Below are 16,511 nucleotides of genomic sequence, written 5' to 3'. Positions count from 1 at the left end.
GCCCTTTCAACACCCTTCCTTTCCCATTATTTTTAAAATTGTAGCTTTCTTTTGTTTTCTTTTCTTTTCTTTACGGTGGGTGGGAATACCTTTCTTGGTCACGCCAGAGTGGTTTATATACGCACACACTGGCAGGAATATCTGACTACTGTTAGCCCACGTGTCATTTCAGAGCGCCTCGATGGTGCTACTAAGGCCGTGCAAGAGAGCTTTAAAAGCCCTATTACTAGAATAAGCACCTCAAATTGTCTTAGCTGGTCTTCCTAATCGCCAATAAAGTTAATCTGTGAATGCTTCTACTAAAGGTTCGTTGCGGTCTCACATGACCATTGAAGTGCTGCGCGACCAGTCGAATCCGTCATAAAATATTAGCAAGTAAGTTGCGGCGTCTAGCTTCCTGGAACTGCACACGCTGTCAAATAATTTTAATCCTTAAATCTGAAAACATATGTTAATCTGTCTATAACTCGCATGGATTACGCCCTATTTGGGTTTAAGGGTGTCGAGTTATAGACTAGACGTACGTACACCCTTTCTCATTTTTAAGGGTGTAAATTGTTACACGGTGCAGTGGGTTACGAGGTACACCATAATGAAGGGCTTCCGATTCATTTCGACCACCTGGAGTTTCTTAACGCACACCTAAATGTAAGTTCACGAGCGTCTTTTTTTTTTTTTTTTTTTTTTGCGTTTCGCACCCATCGAAATGCGGCCGCGCCGCGTCCCGTAATCGAACCCACTACAGCTCGCTTGAGAGCAAAACGCCACAGTCACAAGCGCCACCGCAGCGAATATATTAACTCGGCGTCGAGATTTTAACGCGATAGCTAGCGTTAAGGGCAGAAAATCTGGTGTCCGCGACGGCGGCGTTGTCCGTTAGAGAAAATCATCCCGTACATATTTAGGTATATGTATGTGTCACGCCTTGCTATATCAGTATATATGCGGGTCATATTGCCACACCATTCTATCACTAAAATTTCATATCTTGTCTTACATTCTTTTAACACAGAGAAAGAAATCTATGATTTTAAGTTCGTCCTGCTTCAACTTGACGCGAATAAAACGCACAGCGCTTGGCTGGCGTCGATTTTCCCGATCGAGCCTACGGGCTCGCCGGACTGCGTCGAATGAGGAACGCCGCATATAACTATCGCCCGTAAGAGGAAAAAACGATAAGCAGGCAGGCGTGCGGGCCAATGCGTGTCCCCCCCCCCCCCTCCCCCCCCGCTGTCGCGCAAAAACCGTTCGACCACGACCAGATGAGAATCAGCGCGAAAACTCGCTGGACTGCGTTTTCCCGCGCAGGATCAGCCGAGCACGGAGGAGAGACCCAGATATGCGGCATTCCAACGCGCTGACACGGGAGGAGTTGTATGTCTCCTGGCGCGATGCCCGATATCTTCGGTCCAAACAGCAAAACACGCGAAGACAGGAAAAAAAAAAAATAAAAGCAGAAGAAGAAAAGAAAGAAAAAGCAAGATTGACGTCGTTTTCTTGCGCAGGTTAAGGGTAGCATAGCCAGCGTAGCTCCGTCCAGATACATCAATACCATATGTTAGCTCACGCTGCTTCGTTGTGTTGTGGCGTTTCGCTGAACGCATATGACGTTGCGTAATCTTTGACCACGCTGTTTGAAGCCTGTTGTCGTGGTCAGCGGACTGAATAAAACGATAGTATAAACAGTAGACAAGATTGCATCGTGGTTGAAACACGCACAGAAAGAACAAAAGCAAACAAACACAAAAAATTAGGAAACCAAAAAAAGAAAGCCATAAAGAAAACACCACCAACAAAAGAACACCGAAAATTGTTTTTCAGTTATGGTATGGGGCGCCATAACCTGATCTTGATTTTTGTCACTGGTCGACCTGCGTAGATTTTGTTAAACTGTAGGCATCCAAAAACGAGTCATGTGAAGCAACCAAACATATAAACGGCAGTCGTGGGTTCCTGCGTGGGGCTTTTTGGTGCATTGTTCTGCTCTACAATCGTTCGTTCGTTCGTTCGTTCGTTCAATCATCCTACCATTGAAATGACGTATACCAGTGCCAGAAACGTTACGTCATTAAATGAAAAATGCATCTGTTATGCGTTGACCACTATACGAAACAAGCCCAGATCGTTTCCAAAAATCAAGACATGTAGAACTGCCGGTGGCATGTTACATGGTGCAGTCAGGCTAGTAAAAAGGCACAGTCTGCGATTGCCGGTTTTGCATTGACCACAACACGATAAAAATACATACAGTAAAAGATTTCAAAGCTTAATTGAGCAGTATACAGCGCAGGACAGTTCAACGCAGTCGAGCATAGCAGAATAAAGCGAATGACGACAGTATCGCTTTATACGATACTGTATCGAAGAGCCTCAAACACACGAGACTTGTCTGGGAACAGCTATAGTGCACTGCGAGTCTGTATATAAGTACGCGGCGAGGTTCGGTATGTAGTCTCTATATTCCTACATTATCGCCCGTAGCACCAAATTGTGTGAGAGAGCTTGATTCGAAATTGCTTTGACTACAGCGTCTGAACATTAACCATTTGTTGGCAGTTAATGGCGGTCTGTACGCTGCCAAGAATGCCCACCTGACACTCAAGGAGAAGGGGTGAACAAAACACGCCAAAGAAACGTCACGCGTAGGCAGGCATTTCCAACGTTTCTTGCAGCAAAACGTGATGCAAACAAATGCGAGTATTGAAGAGTTTAAAAAGGAGCAATAAAAAAAGAATAGGTTAGATTAAAAGTAGTAGATAGCGGGCTGAAAGAAATTGAATTGTTTCAAGGGAGGGGGGGGGGGGGAGGTGTCCGGATAAGCATGAGAGGTGCAAATGTAAAAGTAAACTATCGAGAACGAATGGTACATGTCTTGTCGAAAGTGGAGAGAAAAAAAAAAGACGTGAGCAAATGTTGAGTAACATAAAAAAAAAAAAACGGGCAAGTTTGCACTCGGTCATGCAAAGCTTAGGCACAGCGAAACTGTCGATCCTTAAGTCATACTGGCTGCTACTGCTAGGTATTACCTTGGTTGCTGCTAGGTCTTGGTTTAATTGAACTACGCATGTAGGAAGGTATTCTCAAGCGATCATTTTCGGAGGTACCTTCCCTTTCGCGACATTTCGCGTGACTAGTGCTGGACGCGTCGGCGCCTACGAGCGACAGCGTTCCTGGCATGCCACAAACGCAGGCAGGCTAACCTAACCTAGGTTGGCCCAGTGCCAAGAACGCTGTTGCTTGCCGACGCCGAACGCGTTGGCGACATTTAGCGCGACTAGCATGCACGCTTCTGAGCCTACGAGCGACAGCGTTCCTGGCATGCCACAAACGCAGGCAGGCTAACCTAGGTTCGCACAGTGCCAAGAACGCTGTTGCTTGCCGACGCCGAACGCGTTGGCGACATTTAGCGTGACTAGCGCTGCACGCTTCTGCGCCTGCGAGCGACAGCGTTCCTGGCATGCCACAAACGCAGGCAGGCTAACCAAGGCTGGCACAGTGCCAAGAATGCTGTTGCTTGCCGACGCCGAACGCTTTGGAGGCTAGCTGCTCGATATCAATCCGCCAGCTTTTTCCCCATGGCTCAGCGAGCCACGGAGAGAGGAGAGGGGTGGGGGGGGGCGGTGTCGGGAAGGGAGGGAGCTGGCGAGGAGGAGACCGCGTGCGCATGCGCCGCGCCGCCCTCTTGGGTGTCGCCGCCCTCCTGGTTGGCATGGTTACAGCGCGGCAGTTTCTTGATACGAAATATAAACCACAAAATACGGCTGTCTTAAACAGCTTCGCTGTTAAATACAAGACTAAACAATTAAGCTCGACTAGTAATGCAAACAAATAAATTTCTATAAAATCAGTAACAAACGGTGTGTGTGAAAGCAAACGTTTTATAAAATATATGAGCTTCGTAAATTATAAAGCTTCGTACGTTCCGCACTTAAAACAGATATCCTAAAGGAAATCATAATGAAGCACAGCCACGTCTTTAGACCAATGAAAAAGAGAAGGAAAAGAACACCGATAAAAAAAGAAAGCTGCTACAAGACCTGAGCAACAACGCGATGGTTGTCAGCGACGTGAAGGTAACGCATACGAGTATATTATGGTTTACACCACGTTATTTCAGAACTGCAGCAAGAATGTCACTTCCTTTTATAATCGGCCTCTGCTACCCTCGCGGTTCTCATTACGTTGCAAGAATGCCCTACAGCGAGTCCATAGGTTTCCATAAACATTTTCGTGAAACCTTGCATTATGGGTGTGGAAGGTCGATAAGAGAAATTATTGCTGCAGGCGCCTCTGCCCTATATATGTATACCCGCCGTGGTTGCTCAGTGGCTATGGTGTTGGGCTGCTGAGCACGAGGTCGCGGGATCGAATCCCGGCCACGGCGGCCGCATTTCGATGGGGGCGAAATGCGAAAACACCCGTGTACTTAGATTTAGGTGCACGTTAAAGAACCCCAGGTGGTACAAATTTCCGGAGTCCCTCACTACGGCGTGCCTCATAATCAGAACTGGTTTTGGCACGTAAAACCCCATAATTTAATTAATTTAATTAATTAAATTATATATGTATACAGATTAGGGGCTCAATAATTTATACTCATAATGATTGTTTTTTACTTTTTAAAACTTGCTTCTTCATCGGGTTCGGTCAGGATAACTAAAGGAAACGGAACGTGAACTAACTGTTTCTTGTGTTTATTTTAACGTAGTTTTATGCAAAACAGTTATGTATATTGTGCGTTACTTGCCGTTTATTGTTATTTATGTATTGAATTGTTACTACCGGTATTTCGTTTTTTTATTTTCTAGAAAAGGTGCCTTGACATTTCCTGTGCACTCCTCCCCCCTGCTCCGAATTAGATACAACATAAATTTTAAAAATATCACCCGAATTCTATATAAGTGAGGATATGTTAAAAAGAAGCAACAAAAACGTCAAGCCTGAAAAAAAAAAAGATTAGGAACTTTGTCATCCGAAAAGTGAACTTCATGGCTTTGCTCTGCCTGCATGAAAAAAAAAAAAAAAAAAAGACGAAAACAAGTTACACGGCAAGGATATCTCACGGATTCGGTTCGTCGGCATCTCCGATGGCAGAGAAGACGACGACGTTATTCACAGAGAAGATGATTTTTTTTTTGATAAAGATAGAAAGAAATAAAGAAAAAAATATTGCCATTCTGTTTTTTGTTTTTATTTGCAGCCCGACTTAAGCACCTTTCTCCTCGTTATGACCGCATCATAAAAATAAGTTGTATCACTTGGAAAAAAAAAAAGACCAAAGGAAAAAGCGCTTGCTTGGGCAAGTTGGCGGTTGGCGGAAGAGGCCCATATGGCCCCTTTGAGGTTTAATCACCCGAAATACCCCCGCTTCCCCCCCTCCCCCCACCGCTGGCATTTCCTTTTCGATCCAAACTATTCCTATTGTTTGCTGTGGTTAGTGGCATAACTCGGTGTCGTAAATAACACCTTGTATGTGACGACGATAACACTTTTGCTATCCAAGGCTCAAACCCCGTTCGAAACGCCAGGGTCGTTTCTCTCGGGTGTGCAAAAAAAAAAAAAAAAAAAAAGAAAAAAAACGAAAAAAGAAAAACCAACAACAATAAAGCTTGAGGTGGTTTCAACGAAAGTCTCGCAATATCATCGCAATAAGTTTCGTTGCTCTGGCTGCTTGGGGGCGAATAATGCGTAGCATTTTTTTTAATCACTTTGCTGTTATCCGCGTCAACACCCATTTTCTGGAAAGGAAAAGTGCCTCTGGCTTGTGGTATTGTCGGAGACCAAGAAAGGGCTGTTTTGGGTTAAGCAGTAGAGAGTAAACATTGAAAGCAAATACCGGAGAAAGAGCAAACTGCCTCGCAAGCAGGAACAGATAGGAGGAACGGCGACGTTAAAGTTTAGACGAGGTTAACGCAACGCGAGGCTTACGTGTTGGGCGTAATAATAAGAATAAGAGGAACCCAAATATCAATTTTTGTTAGTTACCAACACATGCAGTAAACAGACAGTGAAGGCAGCGATAAGCATTGGAAACGGATGCGATTCAGTTGCGGGGCTTAGCCGTGATTATTGAGAACTACACAACAAATACATTTATTGTATTTAGTTGTATATCATTTATTCAACCACTTCCTGTCCGAATTTTATAACTGGAGTGAGAAACTTATATTTTCTGCATCTGAATGAGATAATACCAGCAAAAGTAGAAAGAAAAATGTAATTGCAGTTTTTCGCAACACATGAAAAGCTTTTCCCACGAAATGCCACCAAATCGAGATATTGGAAGCAGTGTATGGTTCTTTAAATTTATTTCGCAATCATAACCCTGTCAGTCAGCAGCCACAAAATATTTGAGGACCATTTTTGTGCCACCCAAGGTAAGTGATAAGTCATATGTTTTAGATAGCAAGCTCCTCAGATAGTGCACTGCGTCGGATGGACATCTGCAAAGTGATATGAAAAATCACGCTTATATGCGGCACAAAATTAACAAGGTATGCAATTAGAGTGCCTGGCGCTCAGAATCCTACGATTAGTTACGGTGTTTGTCTTTCACCATATAGTATATTTGCCGTTAAGCATTACGACTTCTAAAAAAAAAAATTATTGGACCAGGCAGTGTTAACCGCTTAACTAAAGACGCCTCGCTTCGAGTAGACTCCAACATGTGCATTGGATATGCATAATTTTTTTTCCTTTTGTCTTCTGCACAAAACGCAGATTCTCGCGGATCTCGGGAAGGCTCCGAGGAACCTGTCACCACCGGCGTTCAAAGCCATGGCATGCGCGCTGTCCTACTCCGGTGTCAAGCTGTTCCAAATTAAGAGCTTAATTGAGGTCAGTCTTAACCTCATTCGTTCTTCATGTTCTGGCAATGTGTTAAAATTAAGAGTAAAAAAAAATCATTGATAAAACTAAGAACAAACTGCGTGTGCCAACAGAGTCGGGCGCCCACCAAGACCTTTGCTATATCACAGTCTTAGACCCATGTAAGACAAGTAAGCTTTGCCCTGTTAGCTTGATACAAGGGAGTCGAGAAGAAATAGCGAAGCTGTCGGCGACATAGGGTGGCATTGTTTCAGGTAAGGATCTTGGAAATATTATTGAAACGATATACTGTGTCCTACTCAGCTGCTGGGTGGAAAGGCGCTGGGAGTGAAATTGTATATATTTTTTCATTTTGTTTTTCTGCCACAGAAAGGAGGCTTGTAAGACAGAAAGGATTCTAACATGATGTATACAGGCGAATGAGTAATACTACTATTGCTGTTGTTCTTGCCTGCATATCTTATTTGACGGAGAACGGTACTTGTACACAAAGTATACTAAAGCTCTATAATTATCCAATCAGCGAAAGGTCTCTAAAAAGGGCACTGAAAAAAAAAAATGCGAATCGAGGAAGCCTAAGATAATGCACACGCCATTTTTTCCCCAAAAGCAGAAACACTGTATATGCCACAAAAAGGAGGTAAACATTTGAATGTTTGCCTCTTTTGCTAGTGCACGCACACAAGGTGGATGAGCATGCCACCTTCTAGTTCGAAAAAGGAACTTTTTTTTTCAGACCGGGTTTTTCGAAAAAAAAAAAAAAAAACTCGTTAGCGATTTTCTAGCTATGAAAGGTCCAATTGCCGTGAGTGGAAGCCGACTTACGTGGTGTCCCACATTTCACCGGGCTTCAGCGGGCTTCTTTCACGCTCGGAAAAAGCGCCTTTATGTAGCACGTATTGAGCAACAAAAACTGTATCGGGAGTTTTCCATGTTGCTCTACAATTTTCTCGTTGACACTTTTCATCTAACTATAATATCTGAGAAGTGGCTTAATTAATTATGACTAATCATGTAGTTGGGCGGAATGCAAGAAATAATCTGAGTATCTCCAAGTGACGGCAAACAACCTTACCTTGGTTCTGTCCAGCTGCGTGACACTTGCATGTTTTTAAGTCTTGGTGCATGATAGTTTGGACACCCTGTATATATACACACGCATACAGGCTCTTCTAAGCTCTCCCATCCCTGCTACCACATTTTACACACATTCACTTTTTTCCACTTTGACACTCCTGATGCTAACGCATCAGAAATCAACACTTTAACCACAACGACCAAACGTTACGCTCAACCCCATGCTCGCGTTTTTCGAGCGACAGGTTTTGCTGTCGCGAAGGGCGATTCGTCGCGTCTCGGGCCACGGCCGCTAGATAAAAAAAAAAGGCACCTTTTTTTTTTATGTAGCGGCCGTGCCTATAGCGTGCTTGTGGTATGCGTGCGCAGCAGCGGAACGCAGAACGCCACCCAGTCGATTGAGCAGAAGACGTATTCTGCGACGATCACTTGCGGCGATAGCGTCTCGGTCGTCAGGCGCTCGCTGATTGGCTGGTTGAGCACTACGTCACGCGAAGGCGATAGTATCGCCGAAGTGATCGTCGCAGACAGAGCTCGGACGACGCAGTCCACTTCGCTTCGTCGTTTTTGCAACCAAATGCATTCCGTGTCTTCCGAGACCTGTAACCCTACTCGCGCGAGCCACGCATGTAATTACTATCGCACGGTACGGCACGAACACACATACTAAAATATAATTTAGCCAAAAGGTCCAGATACCTTACCCAAAATATGTTTCAAAATTTGCCCCGTCGCCCCTCCCCCCTCTTAGCTTACCTGCAACGTGGAGCCGGTGAAAAAGGACGTGACAAAAAAAAAAAAACTAATTACTTCCTAAGGTAAACCACGCAAAACTGTGTTCGTGTACAGTGTACGCAGGTATCATTTCTATTCTGTAACTCTCCACAATAACGTCTCGAAGCAGGCTGCGTTTGCTAGGGACCACGCCGCCGCTCACCGCCGGCCCTCGCAGGGCAACATCGCCGCCGCCGCACGAATGCCGTTGTGGAATTCCCCTTGACAGCTTCGCTGTAAAAGTAATGAATTACATTTGAAATACTTGTCGAAGAATTAGTTTTTTCGCCGAGCGTTGGTTGCGGCTTGCGTGTTTCACGATGTTGGGTACTACAGAGAACTGCGCTAATTTCGCAATTCAGAGCGAATACATTATTCTTTGGCCACACCGCCCGTTTTCGTGGTGGCCGTACGTTCACCGCCGATACAAAGGCACTGACGTAAAGAGCGCCCGTTCGCGTGCAACCGAGTTGCCGGACGTGTTCATCACTGAACGCCATTTTCTTTTAGTTACGCGCTCTCGCGTTGCTCTCGCGTGGGAGCTTTGAGGCGTCCTAAGGTTTATCTACAGCGTAACAATATGTTGTAGTGGAGCGCTCGTGAAGAGCAGCCCTCTACTTCTCCAGCCGAGGAGGAGGAGCTCATCGAAGCCCAACTCTCTAATCAGAGAATCCGGCTCAGTCACACGGCACACGGACGAGCCGTCCTACGCAAGATAGGATGGCAGATCGAGCCAGTACCCATCAAGGCGGCCCTTCCGGAAGACTGGAAGACGACCATTCAGACCAAACATGACGCCGGGCAAGGACGACGAGAGGCGCACCGCGTGGGCTAAAGCCATGGCCCTGGAAGAGAACCCCAGGGTCCTCTACACGGACGCCTCGCTCCGAAAACACAGTGACGTAGCAGCGGTGGTGGTTACCTCAAAAGACAGGCTGATCGTCAGCGTGTCCCTGAAGACAACAGACCCCGCAGTTGCCGAAGAAGAGGCCGTGACCCTCGCACTCGCACAGCCGAGCGTGGACACCATGGTCACCGACTCAAAGACAGCCTACGGAAGCTTCCGCAGGGGGGTAATCTCCTCCGCGGCCCGAGCCATTCTATCCAAGTGCAAGCCTCCGGGAAGAGCCATAGAGCTCGTGTGGGTCCCGGCTCACTCGCAGGTAGCAGGCAACACCATCGCCGACTACCATGCACGAGAAATGTCAATCCGGGCAGAGCACGAGCCTGAAGAGCTACCGCACCCGGTTACCAGCTTTCGGTACATTACCCGGATGTACCGAGAGGAAAGGTGCAAACTGCTAGAACGGCACCCCAAACTCACCAGGCAACAACAGACCATCCTGCGTTGAGCGCAGGCGGGATCGCTTGCGCATCCCTGTACTGATGAACTGCATGTACCCCGCAGAACATGATACGCTCTGTCCTTTTTGCAAAAGGGAAAAGGGCACCCTGCCGCACATCTTGGCCGAGTGCACAGAACTCAAGACCCCCCAATGGAATGGGTTCGGATGTGGTACTAAGTGAACGAAAAGGCTAAAGGTTGATGATCGAAGTCATAGTCATGAGCATGACTAAGGCTTTCCCCTTAAAGTCTCTTAGGTGTAGCTAAACGGACTCCTGAGGACTCATGACATGAATGTCATGACATACGCGTCATGTAGGTCATGAAAGAGCCGCCTACTTCTTGGTGCCCTTATGGTCGTTTCGTTAACTTGGTAGGCTCCCCGCACACTGCTTCGCATAACATCGATTCCCATAGGGCGTGGGATCTGCCGGCTTTTTTTAATACTCGCGTTTTCGAGACACGCGAACGACGCACAGCCAGCTTAGCCCCAATAACCCAAGTGGACAACAACAACCAAGCCATGTGGGCAGCCTTAAGCTCGTGAAGCCTATAAATCCGATGCTGCCCAAACCGTTATGCTTACAACTTCCCTAGACAATATCGCCACAGTACCTCTCTAGTTATTTTTGTACAGGGCAACTCTAGGCTAGTGGCACTGTGTGGCTCGGAAGTTCCAGGCGAGTTCTCGCGGATTGGCTGTTTCCACGTCGATCGCTCTCATTACGCTGAAAAGTCGTCGAGCACGGTTGGAAAGCTCGGCGCGCGCCGAGAGATGCCGCGTCTGCACAATAGTTCTTGCACACGTTGCGCTTCCAGCCCGAGTGCTTTCGAGGAAACGAACTTCGCTCTCGTATCGCATCTCTTCTAAAAGAAAGGCTTCTGGTGGGTTCTACATATCTTCACGAAAGAAGGACTGCAGCCAGAAATGCGTGGGTGCGCCGCATTCCCGAGAGCTGCCTGCTTCCGTGCTTCGGGAATGTTGGACGGCGCCTTCCAACTGCTTTTTGTTATGAAAGACCTTTGTCGTCGCACGCTTTCTTCTTCTTCAAAATTGGATTGAAATCCAACTGCAAGACGTTTCCTTCACGAGAGAGGGAGAGGATAAGAGAGAAGGAAAAAAGAACGAAAGCTTCGCCGGTTCCACGTAGTCGAGAAGTTGCCAAATTTATCCGTTAATTAAGGTATGAACAGGGAGATGTGCTTGCTGACTTGCATGGTTTAATACATCAGAAACTTCCTTTCTTTCCCCCATGAATGCGCTTCCCTGTACTTTTATTAATTTTCGCAACATGAATGAATGAATGAATGAATGAATGAATGAATGAATGAATGAATGAATTATACACTTCAACAAAGCTTAACACCATGGCGTGACTAATCTATGCCAAGGAAGCAGTCGGGGGCTGGAGAAGGCTTCTCCTTCAAATCGGAATAAGTGAGGCTACAGGGAAGCTGCTAGAGTGCCATGCCTCGGTGCTTTCTTAAAAGTGCAAAAAAAAAAAGAAAAAAAAAAGAGTCAGTGATGCAAGTGTTTATGGACGTAATGGAGTAAATTCTGTAAGAAACGTCAGCTTTTCCAGGCATACATGACAAGTTCAGTGCCAGGGGACGCCTACATGTTACCACCCTAACTCACTGCAAATAATATTTCGTCCGCCCTGATTGACCATATACGAAGGGGGCCAAGTACTGGCACTCAAATTGGTCTCAAAAATGGTCACGTTTTTCCTGTTTAATTGCAAACATTCTGACGTCTTTTGAGGCTGGCACCTAGGAGGCAACATGGCGTAACACCGCGAGCGCCATAGCTGTTTTTATCGAGCAGCAGCGAACAAAACTGTCGGCTTACGTCTCACTAGGCAGTTAGGCCTGTGTGCCTGATGACCATTTGTGACACCCTTGCACTGATTCCACAATATCCGAGGCGCGATTACTGTTAGTAAAAAGGAATAACTTGTTCACTTCTAGTCCCCGAACGGTTCCTATAACATAGAGAAAGAGAGAGAGAGATGGAGAGAGACAAAGTTTAACCAAAACGAGACAATGATGCATTATGCAGTATAGGTAAGTAACTACGGAATTAAGCTGTTCGAAATTATGAATAAGGCGCAGTCCATGGTGTTGCCGAGATAGAAATTTGCCATGCCTCATGTGCAACATAACGTATCGTGTCCTGGCCCGAAGCCTTTGCGTCTTCGCTTACGCTGAATCATCACTGGCAACGCCCTATGTGTTCTCAGAATTCTCTGATACTTTGCGGTTCGTGTCCTCCCCGATATCGAATCATTGTTCCAAAGGTGCTCTCCAATACGTCGTTAACTATGCTTTAAACAGTTTTCTCACCAGAAAAAAGCGCTTTGGAAACCGCCTGTTAGCTGAGAAACAAGTCGCACCACTTCGGAAATTGGGCAAACGAGCGTGTCTTCAGCCGTATTTCACACGGAGCACGAGGAAGTCATTCGCCGTTTGTCTGCACCCATTTCGTTCGGCGCTGAAATCTATTAGAGCGGCGTTATTGAAGCAGTAAATTGGCAAAACCGATACGCATCGCATCGCCGCAACGTGTTTATTACGTTTGGATCAACGCGCCAGATTCATATCCACCCCCCCCCCCCCCCCCCACCAAAAAAAAAAAAAAAAAAAGAACCACGTTAAAGTTTAGCGTGCTCCATTTCCCTCGTCTGTCACGAACGAGAACTGATCCGCAATAACGGTATTTGTCGATAGAAAACGGAAGAGAGGAAGAACACGTAGAAAGTGAATCGAACGAAGCACACACACACACGCTTTGAAGCACGTAGTGAGCGAATAGGCGTAATGATTGAAGGGGCTTGCCTTTATGTACTTAGAAGTAGGCTGTTACGCAACGGTAGAGTCATTACCGGGGCGAGAGAAAACACGACTGAGATCTCCGTTTTTCTTTTCTTTCGTATTTGTTTTTCGAGTTGTTGCTTTCTTAAAGCGTGCGTAACAGGTGCTGGCTTCTCTATACGGAAGCTGCAGTGGCATCCGGAAGCGCCCGAGAGAAAGAAGGCATAAATGTAATGAAAAGAAACGTGTAAAGAAAACCGGTCCTGGAAAGAAAAAAAGAAGCGTAGAGGTGCACAGAGAATCGCGCTCTAGTGGAGAACAGGCCGCAAAAGGAAGCAGCGGTTAAGAAGTGGGGTGGAGAAAAATGTCACAATAACGACAAAAGACACGTCGGTCAGCCATCCCTCCCATTTTCCTGCTGCCACTTTCGTTTCGCTCCGAGCTTTTAGTTTTATTTTCGTCCGAGTTTCTTCTCGTGTCGCTTTGCTTCTTATTCACCACGTGTAGTACCATACACACATACACAGATAGAGAGATAGAAGAGAGAGAGAGAGAGAGAGAGAGAGAGAGAGAGATGGGTAAATTATAGGTATTCTGGATCTGTATCGGTGTTTGATTTTGTCGAGGATGAAAAATGCTACAAATTTAATTTCAGAGGGGGGCCAGCCGGTACACACCGGTACATTTTTCAGGAAAGTTGATCTTTCAATGATGCCCTGTGTCCCAGCTAACGTTAGCCAAGCTTTGCAATGAAAAAGAATAAATAAAAAAATTAAAGAAAATGGTGCAAGGTACAATTATAAAATTTACAACGTTCGGTAGTTCTGACGACCAAACACCATATGTCTTAAAATCGTATCTTCCACCGTGTATTTCACTTTTTTTTTGTTGAACAGCGTGGCCAATGCTAGCTCGGACACTTTAGATATGTGCGACTGTACTCGTATATCAATATGCCGTACATAACCGGTAAACTGTTACTTTGAAGCTTCAAAATTGCAATGTACCGGTTGTACCGGGTATCTTGTGAAATGCACGTACAATGGCGAACACCTTGTCCTTTATTCACCAAAAATTTCTCAAATTTGTACTCTTACTTGAGATCACAGCCAAGCAAGAACAAGAAATTCGGAAAGTGAATACATGGGGCAGTAGTGGGATCCTTTTGATAGAAGTAGCATGGTTATTAGGAAATTTTCTGATTGGGTGATCAAATAAAAGTAACTTTGTTTAAGCTATATTGTTTCCTGTGATGCTTGCGCACTTTGCTGAACAGGCAGGAGCCAATGTTTTGGCAAGGAGACTTGTACCGTATCGATCATTGTGGTTGACGTATTATGTGGCCGGTCAATGGCAAACGGCACATATACTCTCGTATAATTATACGAAAAAAACAAACCTGTGAATTCGACACGTGGTTTTATTTGTACGCTATCACGCTTGACGTGTACACATGAAAATTGTCGTAGTCTTCGCAAAGGAAAGATTTTTGGAAACGACACGTCGGGCTTCTTTGTTTGGCGTGGATTACTGTCCTAATGCAGCGTCGAGGCTACATGAGACGCCGTGTATTACTGGAGGAATACGATTAATGCTGAACTCCTACAGGGTGCGTTGTAGCTCGCGCAGATGTGTGAACGCGAGCGTTATTTCTGCATTATTCGGCGGCACGCTACAGAAACGTGGCCGTTGTGGCCGGGAATTAAACCGGCTACCTCTGGCTCGCTCCTTCTTCTGCATGTTAAGGGGGTTTACTAAACATGGTAAGCAGACGGCTAGTCACTGTGACAATGGGGCGAGAGGGAACGTAATATGGTGCGCACTGTAAACCAAGTGTCGCCAAATTGCAGCGTACTTAACGCCTTCGGCACTCGCGTTTATGATTGATTCCCTCCTCAATTCAAAATTTACCGCAACTGTCTTCTCCATTACCTTACAGCGAAAAAAAAATGTAATAGTGAACTCTACCATTGTGTTTTATTTGCAAGCACGACCATCTAAAAACATGTGCCACCGTGACTCCTCGTAAGAGGAAATCAGCAATGCAAAGCGTGCATTCAAAAAAAAAAAAAAAAAGAAAAAAAGAAAAAAAAAGAAACACTCATATGCCTTTTTAAATTCGGGTTCTAGCGCATTCCCATCATCCCCTCAGCACCCCCTGCGACTCTTCTTAAACTGTATTGTAAAAAAAAAAGGAAGTACTATATGAGCGTTTGCAGGCTTGCATAGTATCCTTGACTAGAGATAAGAAAGTTCCCAAATTTGCATTAGCATTGGGCTTTCTGCGGATTGTTACAAAAAAGAAAAGGAAAGAAAAAGAAAAAAGGCAATTGAAAACGCAGCACCAACATCACCAGATGACAAGATAAATGAACTAGTGAATAAAGTGTAGATATTACCAGAAAAAAAGAAACGTAATAAAAGGAGAAACAAAGGGAGGGAGAAAAACAACGAACAAGACAAAGAAAAAAAAAACACACAAGAATCACATGACACATTTATTGATAACTGAAAGCAAATAACAAGCAATGCGCATCCAGCTATATGCGCACCATATACCTAATTTCTAAGCAGTTGGTTGGCGTCTCCGCTCACAAGCAGTTGTTGCGTATATGCGTTTTATTTTTTAATATTTTTTTTGTCAATACGAGCCCAGTTTGAGAAATGCGCTCATGTTCGCTCTTTTCTTGAATCAATATATAACTTCTGAATGACGTTTCATTTTTCCGCGACGCAATCGAATTGAGGTCTGCGTTGTGCGCGTCTCTTTCTCGCAGAACTGCCAGTTGCTACCTTGGCCTTGAAGGAGGACCGCAAAGCATGGCTGCCTGTGACGGGACAAAGACGGTGTGAAAATCACTACGAAATATAAACGTATACGCTAGCATTTCTCGTGCCACAAGTAGATTACTGGTCATAATGCGATCGACACACGTGATGCGGTTTCAGAGTGATGAAGATCGCACTTTTGTGATCGAGCTGGCTGGACGTTGAAACGTCTCGGAAAGGCTGGACGCCGTTTCGAGTATAGTCAACCCGTCGTTGCCAATATAGGTTGTCATCATTCCTGGCGTTGTTTATATTTGATATTTTATGGTTTGTGCCTTAAGTTCGTGGCGCTGCTTGTGGCGTGCCGGTGAAGTTTGCCTCCACTACAAGCTAAACTATACTGATGTCACCACGATTACGCCGTGAAGCTAATATATGTTTGATTCAAATTCAATTTCCATTTAGTCTGAAGCTTTACATAAGAGAGGTGAGTGATGTATGCTTTCGGTGCAAGGTTACGGATTTGTAAAAGTTATGGTTTTCAATTTATTGGAAGTTATTGGTTTTTGGAAACTTTTATTAAAAATTGGAGGCTATAAATGAAAAATTTCCTTGCTACAGTCGGTAGGTAAAAATCAGTCTTTTTCTCTTATTGCAGCAAACATTATTCAAATTGGGGTTGCGGTTGTGTGGGGAAAGCATTTCTGCCTTTTACGCCTATTTGAGCATAAAAACTAGAGTTCGCCCCCGAGGTAATGCATCCTCTTAATTGACGCAGCGCAAAGTCACAACCACGAAAGAAACACACAATGGACACACGTCACGGACGCTAGTCCACGTGCGTTTTCTTCGGGGTTGTGTCTTTGCGCGGCATTAATTATTTCCTTAAGCTAGAAGCACCTAG

At 45.2% G+C, this 16,511-nt stretch overlaps 1 protein-coding gene across 1 annotated transcript in view; it reads left to right on the top strand.

Moving 5' to 3' along the window:
- The window catches only part of LOC119466623 (uncharacterized), a 30,141-nt gene extending 14,123 nt beyond the window's left edge, over positions 1–16,018 (top strand). The window contains exons 5-6 of the mRNA XM_049657457.1: positions 6,721–6,837; positions 15,616–16,018. Coding sequence (XP_049513414.1) covers positions 6,721–6,837; positions 15,616–15,642 — 144 coding nt within the window. The 3' untranslated portion in view covers positions 15,643–16,018. The remainder of the gene's footprint in view (positions 1–6,720; positions 6,838–15,615) is intronic.
- Positions 16,019–16,511: the final 493 nt, after the last annotated feature.

This window comes from Dermacentor silvarum, chromosome 10 (genome assembly GCF_013339745.2).
Source record: "Dermacentor silvarum isolate Dsil-2018 chromosome 10, BIME_Dsil_1.4, whole genome shotgun sequence".
Lineage (NCBI taxonomy): Eukaryota > Metazoa > Arthropoda > Arachnida > Ixodida > Ixodidae > Dermacentor > Dermacentor silvarum.
This window is presented reverse-complemented; position numbering and strand designations above follow the sequence as displayed.